At 50.0% G+C, this 14,850-nt stretch overlaps 1 protein-coding gene across 10 annotated transcripts in view; it reads right to left on the minus strand.

The window, feature by feature from the left end:
* KDM4A (lysine demethylase 4A) overlaps positions 1 to 14,850 on the minus strand; it is a 74,408-nt gene that overhangs the window by 55,761 nt on the left and 3,797 nt on the right. For 6 of the 10 annotated variants that reach the window (XR_009735474.1, XM_061412172.1, XM_061412171.1 and 3 more), the window contains exons 4-11: positions 12,780 to 12,894; positions 11,205 to 11,398; positions 9,083 to 9,132; positions 8,272 to 8,375; positions 7,754 to 7,891; positions 6,806 to 7,056; positions 5,898 to 6,097; positions 4,662 to 5,035 (exon numbers count right to left, since the gene is read on the minus strand). Coding sequence is in view for 6 of the 10 variants with exons in the window: in XM_061412172.1 (XP_061268156.1) it covers positions 4,662 to 5,035; positions 5,898 to 6,097; positions 6,806 to 7,056; positions 7,754 to 7,891; positions 8,272 to 8,375; positions 9,083 to 9,132; positions 11,205 to 11,398; positions 12,780 to 12,894 (1,426 nt within the window). In the remaining 4 variants the exon portion in view is untranslated. Of the gene's footprint in view, positions 1 to 4,661; positions 5,036 to 5,897; positions 6,098 to 6,805; positions 7,057 to 7,753; positions 7,892 to 8,271; positions 8,376 to 9,082; positions 9,971 to 10,785; positions 10,878 to 11,204; positions 11,399 to 12,779; positions 12,895 to 14,850 lie in introns of those variants that run through there. The other 4 variants (XR_009735475.1, XR_009735476.1, XR_009735477.1 and 1 more) reach the window with 4 other exon arrangements.

Genomic DNA, 14,850 nt, shown 5'->3' on the forward strand with positions numbered 1-14,850 from the left:
CAGTCACCGGGGCCCTTTCACCAAGGCCCCGATACAAGAGGCGGCACACAAACTGAACGACAAGCGGGCCAGATAACACTTTGAGGGATACTTAAAGCATGGGGACGGAGCCCACCAGGGTGTTCTTCAAAGCCCAGCTGTTTCCAAATATAGACACAATGCTCTTGGACCTCTCCAGGGATGGGCAGAGTGTCTTAGCTTCTGCCCAAGCCTTGACTGTCAGTCCGCCATTCTGCCCAGTGAATCAGCCCTCATGTCAGTTCCTAACTGGAGCTACACTTCCCTTCATTCCACCCCTGTTTACAGAGGCTCCTGGGCTAAGCCCTGGGGACCACGTTGATGCCTCAAGAAGCAAGGCTGAAGGTGGCCCAGGGCCTGGTTCCTAGCAGTGCACCTTCACTAGCCTGGGACAACCGCACTGAGACCAAGACAGCAACACAGACAAGGAGTAAAGTGCTAGAGAGACTAGAGGAGGCAGGGAAGCAGCTGGGAAGCGACTAGTGGCCTGTGAAAAGGGCCGTGTCCCCGTAAGCAGGGGCCTGTTACTGGACAAATGGCCTCTTCCCCCCTCCAAAGCCTGGTGCCGGCAGGACAGCGGTGTGAGGCACCAAGAAGCAGTAGAATGGCATTTTATGTCATGCATATATTACGATTAAAAACCCTCTTGCAGCCATCCCCTCGTCTCCTGCCTCTGCTGGAAACCACAGCACTCGCTCCTGTCAGAGCACCTCCACTATCTTCCATCACCCCCTCTTCAACACAGGCCCACTCAGTAGGCTGCCACTGCCTTCCACGCTCTCCTCCCTGGCTCTGCACACACCACCCTCTCCTAGTTCTCCAAACCTCTGGCGCTCTCTTCTCATTGTCCTTCTCCTTCCCGAGCCTTCCACCTCTACCCACACTGCGAAAACTGCTCTCCACGCCCCACCGGGGAGCTCTTCCACACCCAACGACACTCTCCTGGTGGAGAGGATTCCCCCATCTACCCATCTCGGGCGTGTGTATGCACATCTCCACAGCCTGCCGCACACGCAGGTGGCATTTAGCATGCCCCAGACTGCACTCACGTCCCGAGCCACAAACTCCCCTTCACTTTTCCTGTGACTTTCACCCACCACAGACACACCTCCATCCATCCGGTAAGTAACACAAGCCAGAATCCCAGGTCACCGCATGGTGCCCTCCCACTCTTACCTTCCAAGTAGCGGCCCCAGACCCCCACCCCCCACCACACAGCTCAGGTCCTTACCATCTCTCAGATTAAGAAGCAGGTTCCAAACTGATTTCCCTATTGCAAACCTTTTTTTTCCCCTCCTGTCCTCAAGTATTTAATTATAAAAACAACATGGTATTCATAAAAGTATTCAAACAATTTATAAACGCAGGAAGTGAAAATCATCCATAATCCCACCTTGAAGAGAATCTCTACTGTTTCTAATTTTGCCTCCTTCTTCCCCAAAAAACCTTTACATTGCTTCCAAGATGATCTTCTGAAACATCAACGCAAAGCTAAAAGAACACTTCACAGACAGTCCAAAGAATAACTGACAGAGTTTCTTGAGTCAGTGATAGGGGGTCAGAAGGGCACAGCCCTAGATCAAGGCAGAATTAAGACATATAATAAACAAATGTCAGGTGTAAGACTAATTAAATGTCGATTCAAACAAACCTACTGTCAAATACATTTTGTTTAGACTACTGGGGAAACTGATTGCGAACTGAGTATTAGATGATGCTAGAAAATTTCTGTAATTTTGTTAGGTATAATAACAGCATGGTGATTAAAACACACCCACATTTTTCAGAGATATACATTGAAGCAGGAAGAAAATTGCATGGCATCCATGTCATGATTTGCTTGCTATATAATACTTCAGGAAATTAAAAGGACAGATGAAGCATATGGGGCTTCCAAAATATTAACTGTTAGATCTCGGTGATGGTGATGAGTATTTGTGGTTTGCTGTATTACTCCATATGTATCTTTGTGCATCAAAAAAAAAAAAAAGAAAAAGACATGTTACAGAAATTTTCACTCTCCAAAAACACATGTCAGGTAAACTTCCACTGCCCCCTCGCCCTGTCACTGAAGTCGAGTCTCAGAGAACAGGCAGAGGTCTAGGACGGGCCTCCTGACACCCTCCACCCACACCTCCCAAGGCCCTCTCGTCCTACTGAGACCAACAAAACCACTGTGGACCCCAACCTGCCCTGATGCTGGCATGAGCCCCAGCTCCAAAGAGAACCCTCTCCCCCACCAGACTCACACTCCTGCTAACCTTCTCCTGCCGTCCCTGACCCCTTACCCCAACCCCGGGCCGAGCTGCACACTTCCACCACGTGTGCTGCGATGCAGATCACCAGGGACTAGCACTCCCTGCTCGCAGCTGTCTGCTGGCCTCGACGACGAGCTCCTTTGAAGGTACCATCCTAGCCCAGAGCAGGCACACAAACCACTACAGGGTAAAGCAAAGAGGTCAAGCAGCCGAGACGTATCAGTGACTCTGAAGTAGTTCAAAGACGCCAGCACGTCAAGGGGGGAGGTGGTAGAGACGGCAGGTGACGAGAGGAGAAAAGGTGTTCAGGCTGCAGCCGAGAAGCCCACACACGAGCGAAAAGGAACCAGGAAGACACACAGTGGTTTGGGAGCAGGGGTCACACAGAGAGGCGTGTTAAGAGAGAAGCCTCCTCTCCCAGCACGTTTCCATGGGAGGAGTCCTGGCTTTGGCTTCAGTGGGATCTGCCTCTCACAGAGGGACTGCACTGCTGCCTGTGTGCACAACACGCCGAAGGACACAGACTGGGGCTTGTCTGTCCCTGGGGGGGGGCCTGAGCGGCCCAGGGCTGCCTGTGACCACACGGGTCATCTCTCTGAGGGTAAACAAGCAGCAGGGCTACTTGGCCACGGGTCAAAAACCACTCTCCTCAACCATTTTAACTGGTGACAAAGTGACATTCTGAGCTCCATATGCCCACGTCCTGTATCCAATTTTATGGGTTCCTAATTTGGGAGAGAAAAAAAAAAAGGCTGTTATTTATTTACTGCCCTGCTACCACCTAAAAAAAAAAACCCAACCCTAGAAAAAACTTGACTCCATGGTAAGATTAATAATATATAATTAATAACTATATACATATTAATATATGGCCTCAATGCTGTAAAGTATTTACTCTCTAGTACGTCCTTGCTATTGTTAGCAGCTTCTGTGGTTGCACATCAGGAGGACGGTCCACAAGGACAGTGTGGCCTGCGCAGACAGCAAGATGCACAAGAGCGCACAGAGCTTGGTGAAGCGACTGGGATGCTGCCACGAGGAACAGAAGGGGCTCTGCTTTCCAAGGGGAAGAGCCCTCGCTTGTAGAAGTGACCACAGGAGAGCAGGGAATGGGGGTCAGAGGCAATGGGAAAGCAGGGAAGGAGACACGGGGGTCACTGGCTCACCAGACTGCACCACGCATGAGAGGGAAGGGGGACTCCACATGGAGAAACAGCATCTACAGAAACTGAGCCTGAGATGCAGAAAAAACAGAAAGAAAAATCATACGGGTGTTAAAGACAAGAGGCAAACTAACCACAGAAACGCACTGCTGAAAAATTAGGAGAATTTGAATATGGATAAAGCATTAGTACTTCAGGCAAAGAAAAGATAAAGCCAGCACGTCAAATGTTAATACACAGAGATAATGCACGCACACCGGGATAATGTGTGCACACAGGGGGCTCGTGACAGTTTTCTGTTTGTGTATAGTTTAACAATGCTTTGGAATAAAAACTTCGGAGGAGAATGGATACACACGGATGGCTGAGTCGCTCTGCTGTCCAGCTGAAACTATCACAAGACTGTTATTTGGCTATACTCCAAAACAAAATGAAAAGTTTTTTTAAAAAGCAAATAAAAACTTCAAAACGACAAAATTTCCAAAGGTGAAGGGAACAGGGAATCGAGGAGAGCTTCTCTGTGCTCACTCCTACAATCTGCCAGTGGCCCCACCTCAACCCTCAGCCCAGATGCAACTTCACCACAGGCTATGAGGCTGGACAGAGAGGTCACCTGGGCAGGCCTGAGTTGGGCTGTACCCCACGTGGCCCTGCTGTACCCCACGCAGACTCACCAAGCGCCTTTCTACACAGAACAAACAGAAAACACAGCTTCTGGCAACAGCATGTTCTGGGAGGAAGCCTGAGCAAACATGTCCCTGTTGACGGCTCTGGGATTCATCCTGGTCTCCAAAGGGATGCTGGCAGCAGTGTCATACTAGGAGGGGGAGGATGAACACGGGGAGTGGCCGGAAAACTCCCAGGGCAGCCCAGGGTAAGAAAGGCCACGTCATTCCAACCCTCAAACGCCAGGCTGCAAACACTGCTGCTCTAACCCTGCGCCACGAAGGCCAGGAGGGTCAGAGCATGTGCCCCGCTCAACTGAAGATCCACTGAGGGTGGCCAGGGAAGCCGCAAAGCCATTCTGTGGAGCAATAGTCACATAGAGATAACAGGGAAGAAAAAAAAAAGCCGTCCCAGCAAAAAACAAACTAAAGAGACCCAATGCCACCTGGCTTTTGCTTGACACAACTGCAGGCTGGAGGTCCATCCTGAGGGTCTCCTCTTGCCACTGGGGACCCTGCAGGAGCCCACCCCCAGTGGCCCACCCCAGCACCCATACCTCGGCCAATTCCCTCTCACTGATGCTCCGGGTGGCGCCCCCTTTCTTCCTGGCGCACGGCTCTCCTGGAAGGACCCTGCCATCCCCTCTGGCATAGCTGTGCACAGTGAGGACTCCGGTCTGCCCTTGGGCTCGGCAGGACAGAGGCTCGCTGGTTTCAGAATCGGAAGAAACAGAATCCTGTGAAGAACCGGAGCCCAAGCTGGAAGACGATTTCTTTTTGGAGCCTGAGAAGACGAGGCGTCCAAGAGAAGCTGGGTTCACAGAAAGGTCCAAGACAGCTGCTTCATGCTCCTCTTCCTCGTCCTCGTCGTCCTCTTCCAGCTTGACGTTTTTAAGCTCTTCAAATTTAACTTCAGTGGAGTCAGAATAATCTGAAACACAAGACACGTTGGATGGAATCCACTCCCTCCTGCACATCTCAACCCCGAGAGAGGGGCACAGACCAAAGAACATGGGTGCTGAGGAAGGCCTGGTTTCCAACTCTGGCTCCACCGTAACAGGGGTCCCCTGCACGATCTGGGGCGAGCTGCCTCAGCCTCTCTGGGCCTCTGGTTTCCTCCTCTGTGATGTGAGGATGCTACTGCTTCCCAAGCCCAGCACACAGCACACGGCAGCTGTCCCTTCCCCAGAAGTCCCCTCAGCTCAGCAGAGACCCAGCGAGCCAGGCCAGGAAGTCTGCTCCATGGAAGAAGCTGTGCCCACAGTGCTGATGGCTCCCAGCACACACCCAGAGCAATTCTGTCCACGCAGAGGTCCCCCAATCTGGGCCTGACCCGAGGCTGACACCTGCTCCTTCCAGATAAATCTACCCTTGATAACCGTCCGTGGGAAGGCTTTCAAACACGGTGCTGGACCACGCCGTCCCTTCCTGAAATACCAATGGCCCCTCGGGCCCCCAGTGAGCAAGCTCTCAGATGGCAGGTAGGCAGTCCCCATGCTGTCTCATCCCACGTCTCAGGGAGAAGCTCCTGTGGCACACCTGTCTCCTCCCCTTCCCGCCCCCTGCTCAAATCACAGGATACCATGGCCAGCTCCCTCAACAGCTGTGGGCCTTCCCCCACGTCCCTCCGTGACCCTAGGTGTCCCCACCCAGAGCGCTTTCCACACCCTGGTCACCATCTGCTCACAGACCCACCTCTCTCATGTCATGCCTGTGACCTTGCAGTGATGTGGCATCCAACATAGAACAAAACAGTTAGGGCTGTGGGGGAAAAAATACCACAACCAACTCACCTGGGAAGGTGAGGCTGTCCTCGACTTGGCGCACAGAGCTGTGGGTGGGCCTCACGGGAGAGAGGGCGGCCTGGCACTCCGCCATGTCGTACTGTCCGGAGCCCAGCTCCTCCTTGGGGAAGAGCTCGCTCTGACTCACCTCCTGCGGGATTTCAAGACAAACGCGGTGCCTCTTTGTCCCGATCCGGTGCTTGGCCAGGCTGCAAAGAGGAGGACACGCTTTTTAAGAGCCAGTGTGTATATCCGCTTACACAAACACATCCCCACGCAACCTGACAGGAGCCGCCAGAGCCTGCTTCACACTCTGGAGCCACCCAAGACTGGGGACCTCACGGCCCCGAACCTGTTCCATCAAGTGCAGTTAGGGATGTCGTCGCCCCGCCTCACAGAGCCGACATGAGGCTCGGGAAAAGCTGTGCTGAGCATGCGCAGAACACCTGCGTACAGCAGGTCCCCCCGTGAACGTTCCTCCTCTCTTCCCCACACAGCCCCAGGTGGGGGGAACTGCTGAGGACAGGTCCTCTGGCTGAGACACTGACGACACTGCCCCTTGCCCTCACCAGTCCCATTCCCTGCATCACTCTCTCCTTTATAAAAAGCCTCAAGCGGCAGCGAGAAGGTGGGCTTCTCTGGCTCTGAGGGAGCCACACCCCCACAGACATGTGAGCCTCCCTCTGGGTGACTATGGCCCAAGGAGAGGTGCCATCACCTCTGCGTGCAGCATGAGGAAGGGTCTGAATACCTGAGGATTCTGGAGCCTGCACCAAGAACCTTCCCTCAGCTGTGCTCAAACACCCGGCTCAGAAGCAGCCCCTCAGCAGGTGAGGGGACCTACCAGACACTCCCCTACTCCACCCCACCTGACCCCACCCCACCCAGGCAGCTGGGCCCAGGGGCTGCGGGGTTACCTCCTCTTCAGGTCGCCCTCCTCTCCATCCTCCACCCCCTCCGTCTCCTCCTCCTCTGGGCAGTCCTCCTCCTTCCGGGCTCTCAGGGCTAGTTCACTCTCCTTAAGAAACTCGGCTGCTTCTGGTGTGGGCAGAGTGTGGTCGATGACGGTGCTGTCCTTCCCAGCTTTCCAGAGCTTGTATCTTTCTGGCTGGAACTTCCTCACAAACACGTCCATGGAGATCTTCACCATGTCCTTCCTGCAGGAGCACTGTCGCAAGGCGCCAGAGCGGTTCCAGGTGAGACCCTTCCCCAGCTCCCCCCACCCCCCTCTCCCACCTTCTCCCACCAAATGGAAAAAGAGAACAGTTTCAGGCTGAACTGTTTGGGTTCACAGGCTGAGGGCATCGCGTCCATGCAGAGCCTTCACACATGAAAGGAAGCAGGAGAAAAGGCTGGAGGACGCATGCCACTGGGGCGAGTCAACTGGGACGCTAGCCAGGGTGCGTGGAGAACAGTTAAGAGACAAGGCTCAGCATTAAACCCGGGACGGTCAACGTCCACCTTCCCTCTGCCACCTATTCAGGCCAGGACCTCGGCAGCAAGTCTACTCCCGGCCAAACATCCAGCCTTGCTGCTTTCTTAAAGTAAAAGGGAAGCCCATCAGATTTCTCCTCGACGGCGAACACCCAGAGCGGCTAGAGCAAGAAACAGCACTGCGTGTGTGGGTGCAGTGTTAATGCCCAACGAACTCAAGCACGGAAACCTCATTTTATACAACTCAAATCTAAACCAGTTTTTAAACATTCTCTGTGAACACAAGATGCTGGTACTTTTGCACATTCCCTGCCACTCCGTTTCTCAATTCCAGCAGCTCAAAGAAACACCAGCCAGTGTACCTAAGAAGGCTGGCTGGCTGGCTCAGCTGTTTTTAGACACAGTTATTATGAAGGAAACAGTGGACTTACCAGCACAGCTTGTTTGCCATACTCGATCCACCGCCGGGTAGCAAAGTTGGTGGATTCGGCACAGTTGAAGCCATGGTTAAAGCCAGCATGGTAGCCGTAAGGGAAAGTGATCATAAATTCTCCGGCTTCCTGAGTCACCTGAACAAGAGCAAACAGGAAGCAGTTGAAGGGCAGGAATGCTGGGCTCCAGCTCAGCCAGCACTCAGTGACCAGGGACAGGTCACAAAGCCTGTAGGGGTCTCAGTGTCTTCTGCAACATGCCAAGTCCCCGCACATCAGACACCATGACTGTAATTAATGACTCCTCTGGATTAACGCTGTTCAAGGGGGCTGGACCCTCCTCTGGCAGCAGGAAGGCGGGAACCTACCTTTAATGCACTGAAATCAAAAGGTGACACAGATTAGTCTTGGCCCACACCTGGTACAGAGGAGCAACTAGAATAAAGCTCCCTGTGAAACACGCCAGAAAGAGTGGTTTCCATGTAAGCCAAGGACCGCTGTGTGCGCAATCCGCTCACCTTGTCAAAGGGAATTCCGTATTTCTTCAGCATTAAAGGAGAAATCAAGGTCATCTTATGGCGGAGAAAAGCCTCACAGCTTTGAGCACTGCCTGGGAAAAAGCCTGTTTAATTGAAAACGGGTACAGTTAATACATGGCTCCACACTGGCTATGTAACCCTGGAGTCACTTCACACAGCGCATCTCGTCTAAATGTAAGGAGGATGAATCACCAAGGTGATCGCCACAGATTATTCTAGCTCCAGGCCAGTCCTAGCGCTCTATGATGAGGCTCTGGACTGTCCCCGGTGTAGTGGTCATCAAATCCTGCTTGGGGGATTACCCTGGCAGCCTCTGTTCTCATAGAGTTTTAAAACTACTTAGAGCCTTTCTCCATTCACCAGGACCCTCAATCTTTTGTAAGTAACACATCTAAGTACAAATGACAAGCGCTTGTGAAATAGTCTCTCCAGAAGTACAAATCTACTAGAGTCCACTTACAAGAACCAAAGCATGAGATGCAACTTTGACTTGACCAACTGGGGTTCTGGCAAAAGAACCAGATCCAAGGTGACCAGTACACTATCCCTGGTCAAACAAACCCATGCATGATGAAAGTGAGGCAAAGACAGTCTAACGCTTACTAAGCCCCTTCCCAGGACAAAGTGGGGAAAGGCCGTGATTTCAGCTGCTCTGAGACGTACCCAAACTGGCAGTCTGGCTCACCCCCCAAGTGTGGGCCTAAGAAAGGACCACTGACAGTGGACATCCGAGAGCCATGAGCGCAGCTCCCTGGCAGGTCTGACCCGGCCCACGGAGCGAACACCATACCTTTGGCCAGGCGCTCCAGCCGCTTTCCGTGCTCGGGCGGGACGGAGTACCTGTAAGTACACAGAAGCAGCGGCCACTGAGCAGAGGGCTGGCCCGCGAAGGGGCCCAAGGGCTCGTGCCCACTCTCAGAACAGCTCGAAATATCAGACTTTTCAACTTCCCGACCACAAGAACTAGAAAGGGATCTGGAGAAATGACGTATTAGACTGTCTGGGCACTGGAGTGGGAACCCACACTGAAGGGCAAGCGATTTTTATCTTTTATATTCATTAATAAGACGTTTATTTGATAGTTACCATGAACCAGGATTTATGGCACACACTCAACGTTGCTCTCCTTTATAATGTTATTCATGCAATAAAACTTAAACAAAGGAAAAAAAAAGAGAGAGAGAAGGAGGATGGCATTAAAGTGCTCCTGGCAGAGCCTGAAAGGCTTAACTGGGATGGGATAGAGAGAAAAATGGGCAACAAGGTGACGATGGATTAGGTACCAGAGACCTGGCCCCCATCTGCTGAAGAGCCCATTTCCCTTCGTCTCCTCAACAGTGCACTGATTATCCAGTAGCCACTCACGCCTCCAACACTGTGGGTATCCAGACACCATAGGATTGCCCTTCATTAAGAAACAAAAGGAAAAACTAAAAAACACATAGAAGACTATTTAAAACTTTTGCAAAACTGTTAAAAACTTCATATTCAGGAACTCACAGTAAGTCTAGTTTACCTTTATAGTGCGTTCTAAAGATGACTCCACAACAACAAAACCTTCCCATCCCAAATAGTTTTGTTATGAAACAAAACAGATGAGGAAACTATCACCTAAAGGGCTCTGGGATCCATCAGGCAACCCTGCACAGACGTCTCTGGAGGAACCACTTCAGGTGACCTAAAGAGTGTATGCAGTAACAAAGTCTAGTTTCAGGAACTTCAGAGTAAACATGGGGAAGACACAAAAGTTACTGACTCTAGATAGAAGTCTAGCTTCTAAGGAACTGGGTCAGTAGTCAGGGGGTAATCACTGGCTCAAAAGGGTTCCCCACCCCAAGACTGGAAACTGGAAAGGCATCTGACAGAACAGAAGAAAACCCCTGGGACAGGATGTGGCTGAAGAGGCTGGAAAAGGAATGGAGACAGACACAGCTTCCATGACTCCCCAAGACCTGGTCGGTGTCCCCTCCGGCCTCCTCGCGCCTCCATCCTCATAATCGGCACCCAGAGCACAAAGGACTTGCTTCCTCTAGGTACTCAACACACTGCGTTCACTCCCAAGTCTTTGCACATGTTGCTACAAACACCCAGACACGCTTTCCTATCCCTCCTAACCCACCACCCCACCCAGCCACATCCTCACATGCGAGGCCTCAGCTCGGCCATCACCTCTTCCAGGGGAGGCTTCTCTAGGCCTAGCACTCATGTGCCTTCCTGTGTGGACCTACTGCACCCACTGTTCCCCATCACAGCTTTTCTCCCACTTTCTCTCTCTTGATCAGTCTCCTATCTGTGTGAGGGTGAGCGCCTTATCGGTCCTATGCTCTGTTGAAGGCACCACCTTCGCTGACGTGCTGAGATGGATGGGTGGGAGCAGGCAGACGAGAGGGCGAATCTGCCTCCCCAGCCACACTGCGGCTGCAATGAACAGCAGGGAGTGGATGCCGAGTGACCACGCGCCCCCTCGTGGGTTAGGCACACACTGCTTCTCACCAAATATTTTTTCCATGAGGAAAAGAAAGCTTTCTATCATCTGAAGGAGCGACTCCAGTCTTGGAAATCTGCCTCTAAGAAATGCCTCAGGCCTGTTCAGAAAAAGAAATCAGACAGCAGTGGGAGAGCTTGGGAGAGCCCCCGCGGCTCTCGGTCACTCAGCCACCTTCTGTATCCACACGATGGGACTAGGTGCCCTGCCCTCTAAAACCTGCTGCTCCAAGGGCAGGGAGAGCCAAGGGCAGGGAGAGCCCCAGCGCTCTAACAGCACCTCGCTGCTTCAAAGTCGGAAGAAAACGTAACACGCCAGTCCCACCCCAAGCCTGCCAAACCAGTATTTGTATTTTATCTCCATCCCAAGGTGGTCCATGTGCACACAGAGCTGACCAGCCCCGGTGCCAACTGCAGGCCGACTTTACCAGGACTTGGGCTCTCCGAAGTGCAGGTAATTGATGCTGTACAAGTCCATGTCTTCGGTGTGCCAGGCAAAGGATGTCTTCCACATGCCGAAGTACAGGTACGGGGTGTTCACACCCTCGATGGTGATCCCACTCTCCTTTTCCACCAAGTCCAGGATGGTTCTCAGCCGGCCAATATTCCACTCATCTACATGCTGCAGAGGATGTTAGATTGAATAAAAACTGAGGCTCTGAACCCACCAATTGCAGAGCAGGTCACAGGTGAGCTGTCACTTTTAACAAAGATTTGGCACACTGTTGAGACTGTGTGGACATAAAGACCACAGCACCTCTCACTTGCTGTTCAGAGCTGCCACTGGAATTGATGCCATTATGCCCCCAAAGAGCAAAGCAACACTGAACACTAGTAAGTGAAAGAGGAGAAAGCGAGGTGATAGCCACCTGTTCTAAACCCAAGATGAACAGTTGGCACAGAACCCAAATAGACTTAGGTCAAAAGAGGAAAGACCTCTCAAATCACAACAAATACAAAGCATGGAAATTTACTAATTTGTGACTTGCCTAGCCCTTATTTCCACTGGGCAGTGTCTTCAGTAAAAAGTCTCCAGTGTTACCCTGAATTAAAAAGGTCATCGAGAAGCCCACCTCCTGTAAAGACGTTCTGGATTTATGCCTACAAGCTTCACTTCCCACCACCCAAAAAAGTGATCATCAACAGCAAAATTGGAATGCACTTTTTAAACGCCTTCCTTCAAATAATTTACAAAAACAATAATCTGAGTGATAATCCCTGAAACACTCTACAGATTTTTCAAATCATCCTAAAACGGTCCCAAATAGCCCTTTTTTGCACCACATGTAAGGCTGTCCAAAACCACTATATCCTAAGCCAATGCAATTCGTTAAAAAACAGCTTTTTCTATAGACTCTTGTTGGAAGATTCTCAAAATCTAAATGTTTCTTTTCTTAAATATATACCCCTTTCATTATATTAGTCAGTGATCTTTTTTTCACAGAAACCACATCGCCCTCCCCAACATTTCATTTACTGTGATCCCACCCTCTCTAGAACTCATCAGAGCTACCACCCACAGACTATTCTAATGGCCCTTGCAAAGAACACCATATCATCCAATTCACATGTAGACTGGGAGAAATAAAATTCAGTCACATGCAAAACTACCCCCGATTAAGCGAGCACAGCCCGTCAGCTGGCGGTGGACCACTCTTTTGTGCAAACACCCATTCAGCAAAACAGCTTTTAGGGGAACGTCTCTGGCAATCCAGTGGTTAAGAATCATTTCTCCCAATGCCGGGACCCAGGTTCAATCCCCAGTCAGGGAACTAGACCCCACACGCTGCAACTAAAGATCTGCGTGCCACCACCAAGAATGAAGACCTTGTGAGACGCGACTAAGACCTATGCAGCCAAATAAAGAAAATGGTTAAAAAAAAAAGGAAAAAAAACAAAACAGACAAACAGCTTTTAGGTGTCTATTGCATGCTGGGCAGATGAAAATGGTATCAAATCACAAAACTGCAAAAACGCTGCATAGAGATTCCAGTGACTTTCACCTTTTCATAGAGAGTGCCATTCACATCTGCACCATAGATTGGGGGATTGAACGTGAGATTTTTCCAGTATTTCCGTTCAAGCTCTTCAAATTCACTATAGCGTGGGGTACAGTACCTTTCAAAAGTGGGAAAAAAAAAAAGGGTTAGCCACTCATAAGAGACTAAATTCATCAGGCATTATGGATAGCACTAGACACAATCCCCTGTTCCAGGGATAGCAAGACATTTCAAATGAACAAGACATAACCTTGGCCTTCAAGGTTCCACTAACTCCCTCAACCTCCCTTCTGTGGGTACCAGGCCCAAGGAAGGTAACATACACCGAGATGTAAACCCATCTTCCTTCAGAATGCTATCCTCCACTCTTTTAAAAGACCCTACTAAAACTACTCCCTGCTCCACTCACAAGTGGCCTGGCCACCCAGGGGGAAAACAGGCTTACAAACTTGTGAGAACCAACAACTGCAAATCCCTGTGTATCCACAGACAACCAAAAACCCGCCCACACATGGAGAGGTGAGGCCCTGGAACAGCAGTCACTTCCCTGCACTCTAAGGAAGTGTCTCCAAGAGGGCTCACTTGAATTGTCTCTGCTGCATTCCCACCATCCTATGCAGTGTGGCTAACATCCAACAAATAAGCATGCCTGAAAACAAAATAGTTTAATAAAAATATAAAATAGTCCTAAAAACATAAAAACAGGTTTTTGCATTATCAAATGTTCCATTGAGCGAAATACAAGTACATACATATGCTCAAACACACACACACACCCTATCCATATGTATCTCCACATAATACTGTTAAAAATATCTATATTCTTTAGCTCAATAAAATCACATACTGAGAACTTATTCCAAGATAAACTTTTTAAAAATTCAAACCACTTAAAAAGTATTACACAATTTAAAGAGTAACGTGTAAACCTAGTATTTGAAAATACACAGTATAACTTGGCAAAAAAATATATATGATAAGGAATGGAAGACCAAACTGAAATTGTGTGGAGATAATGAGGTTAACTGGGGGGGGTAAAAAAACAATCTTACTTTAAATGCTGCCTTACATTTTGATGTCAACCTAATGAATAATGAAGTTTAGAACTCTGAAGTTCCCTTTAAATACAAATAGCTACTTCCAACTGATCTGCTTTATAAATTTAGGTTGTTACCTACTGGATTTTCTTAAAACTGGCTGATCATGCAGACAGAAATCAAGGGTAAGAACTGGTTGTATTTCAGATGAAGAGAAAAGACACAAGACTGACTGATTTAAGAACAGATATCCTGAAAGGCAAGGCCTACTATATGTTAATGAGAGGAGACTAGAAGACCGAGGGGGCAGGCGGGGACTGAATGAGACCAACCCCAGGAGAAACAAAGCAAGTGTGCCTGGCCCAGTGCAGAGCTAGGAAGCAGACATGAACGACGACACAGGCTCATATCTGTGGAGCACAGCACACTGCTTCAACAGGCTTTTACACAGATTCTCTAATTAGACAGCAGGTTGGCCAGCAAAGGAGATGCTTTTAAGAGTTAGGCTGCCAAGAAAACTGGGAGCCCACATTCAGAACTGTGATAAGTCCAAGGAAAAGAGGCAGAGCACAGATGGAGCAAGAGTGAGACCTGATGTGAGATTACAAAGCGCTCTAAGTGTGAAGCCTGGCGAGCTGAGGCTCTCCCCGGGGCTTCTCCACGGCCAAGCCGGAGCCGGAGGCACAAAACATCTGACCGGCTGAAGCCAATTCAGCCGTGTGTGGACCAAAAAGGACTCAGGAGAAAAAGTGAGGAGAGGGGGAGGGACGAATCCCTTATGGAGCCTCAAAATGAAGAGACACAAGGGAAAGGAGAAGATTCAAGCAAGAGGATAAGAATGACTAGTCAGTCCAACAAGGGGAATGCACAATTCATTCTCTGTATCTGAGGTCAAATGAGAGCGAAATTATTAAAAACAGCACAGAAAAACAATGGAAAACAGCGGACCTAAACAAGGACACTTCCAACAGAGACAAGAATGTACCAATGACCATGGAGTGACAGAAAACAGCAAACAGCTTGTTAGTTTACTCACC

Source organism: Bos javanicus, chromosome 3, assembly GCF_032452875.1.
Source record: "Bos javanicus breed banteng chromosome 3, ARS-OSU_banteng_1.0, whole genome shotgun sequence".
NCBI classification, from domain to species: domain Eukaryota; kingdom Metazoa; phylum Chordata; class Mammalia; order Artiodactyla; family Bovidae; genus Bos; species Bos javanicus.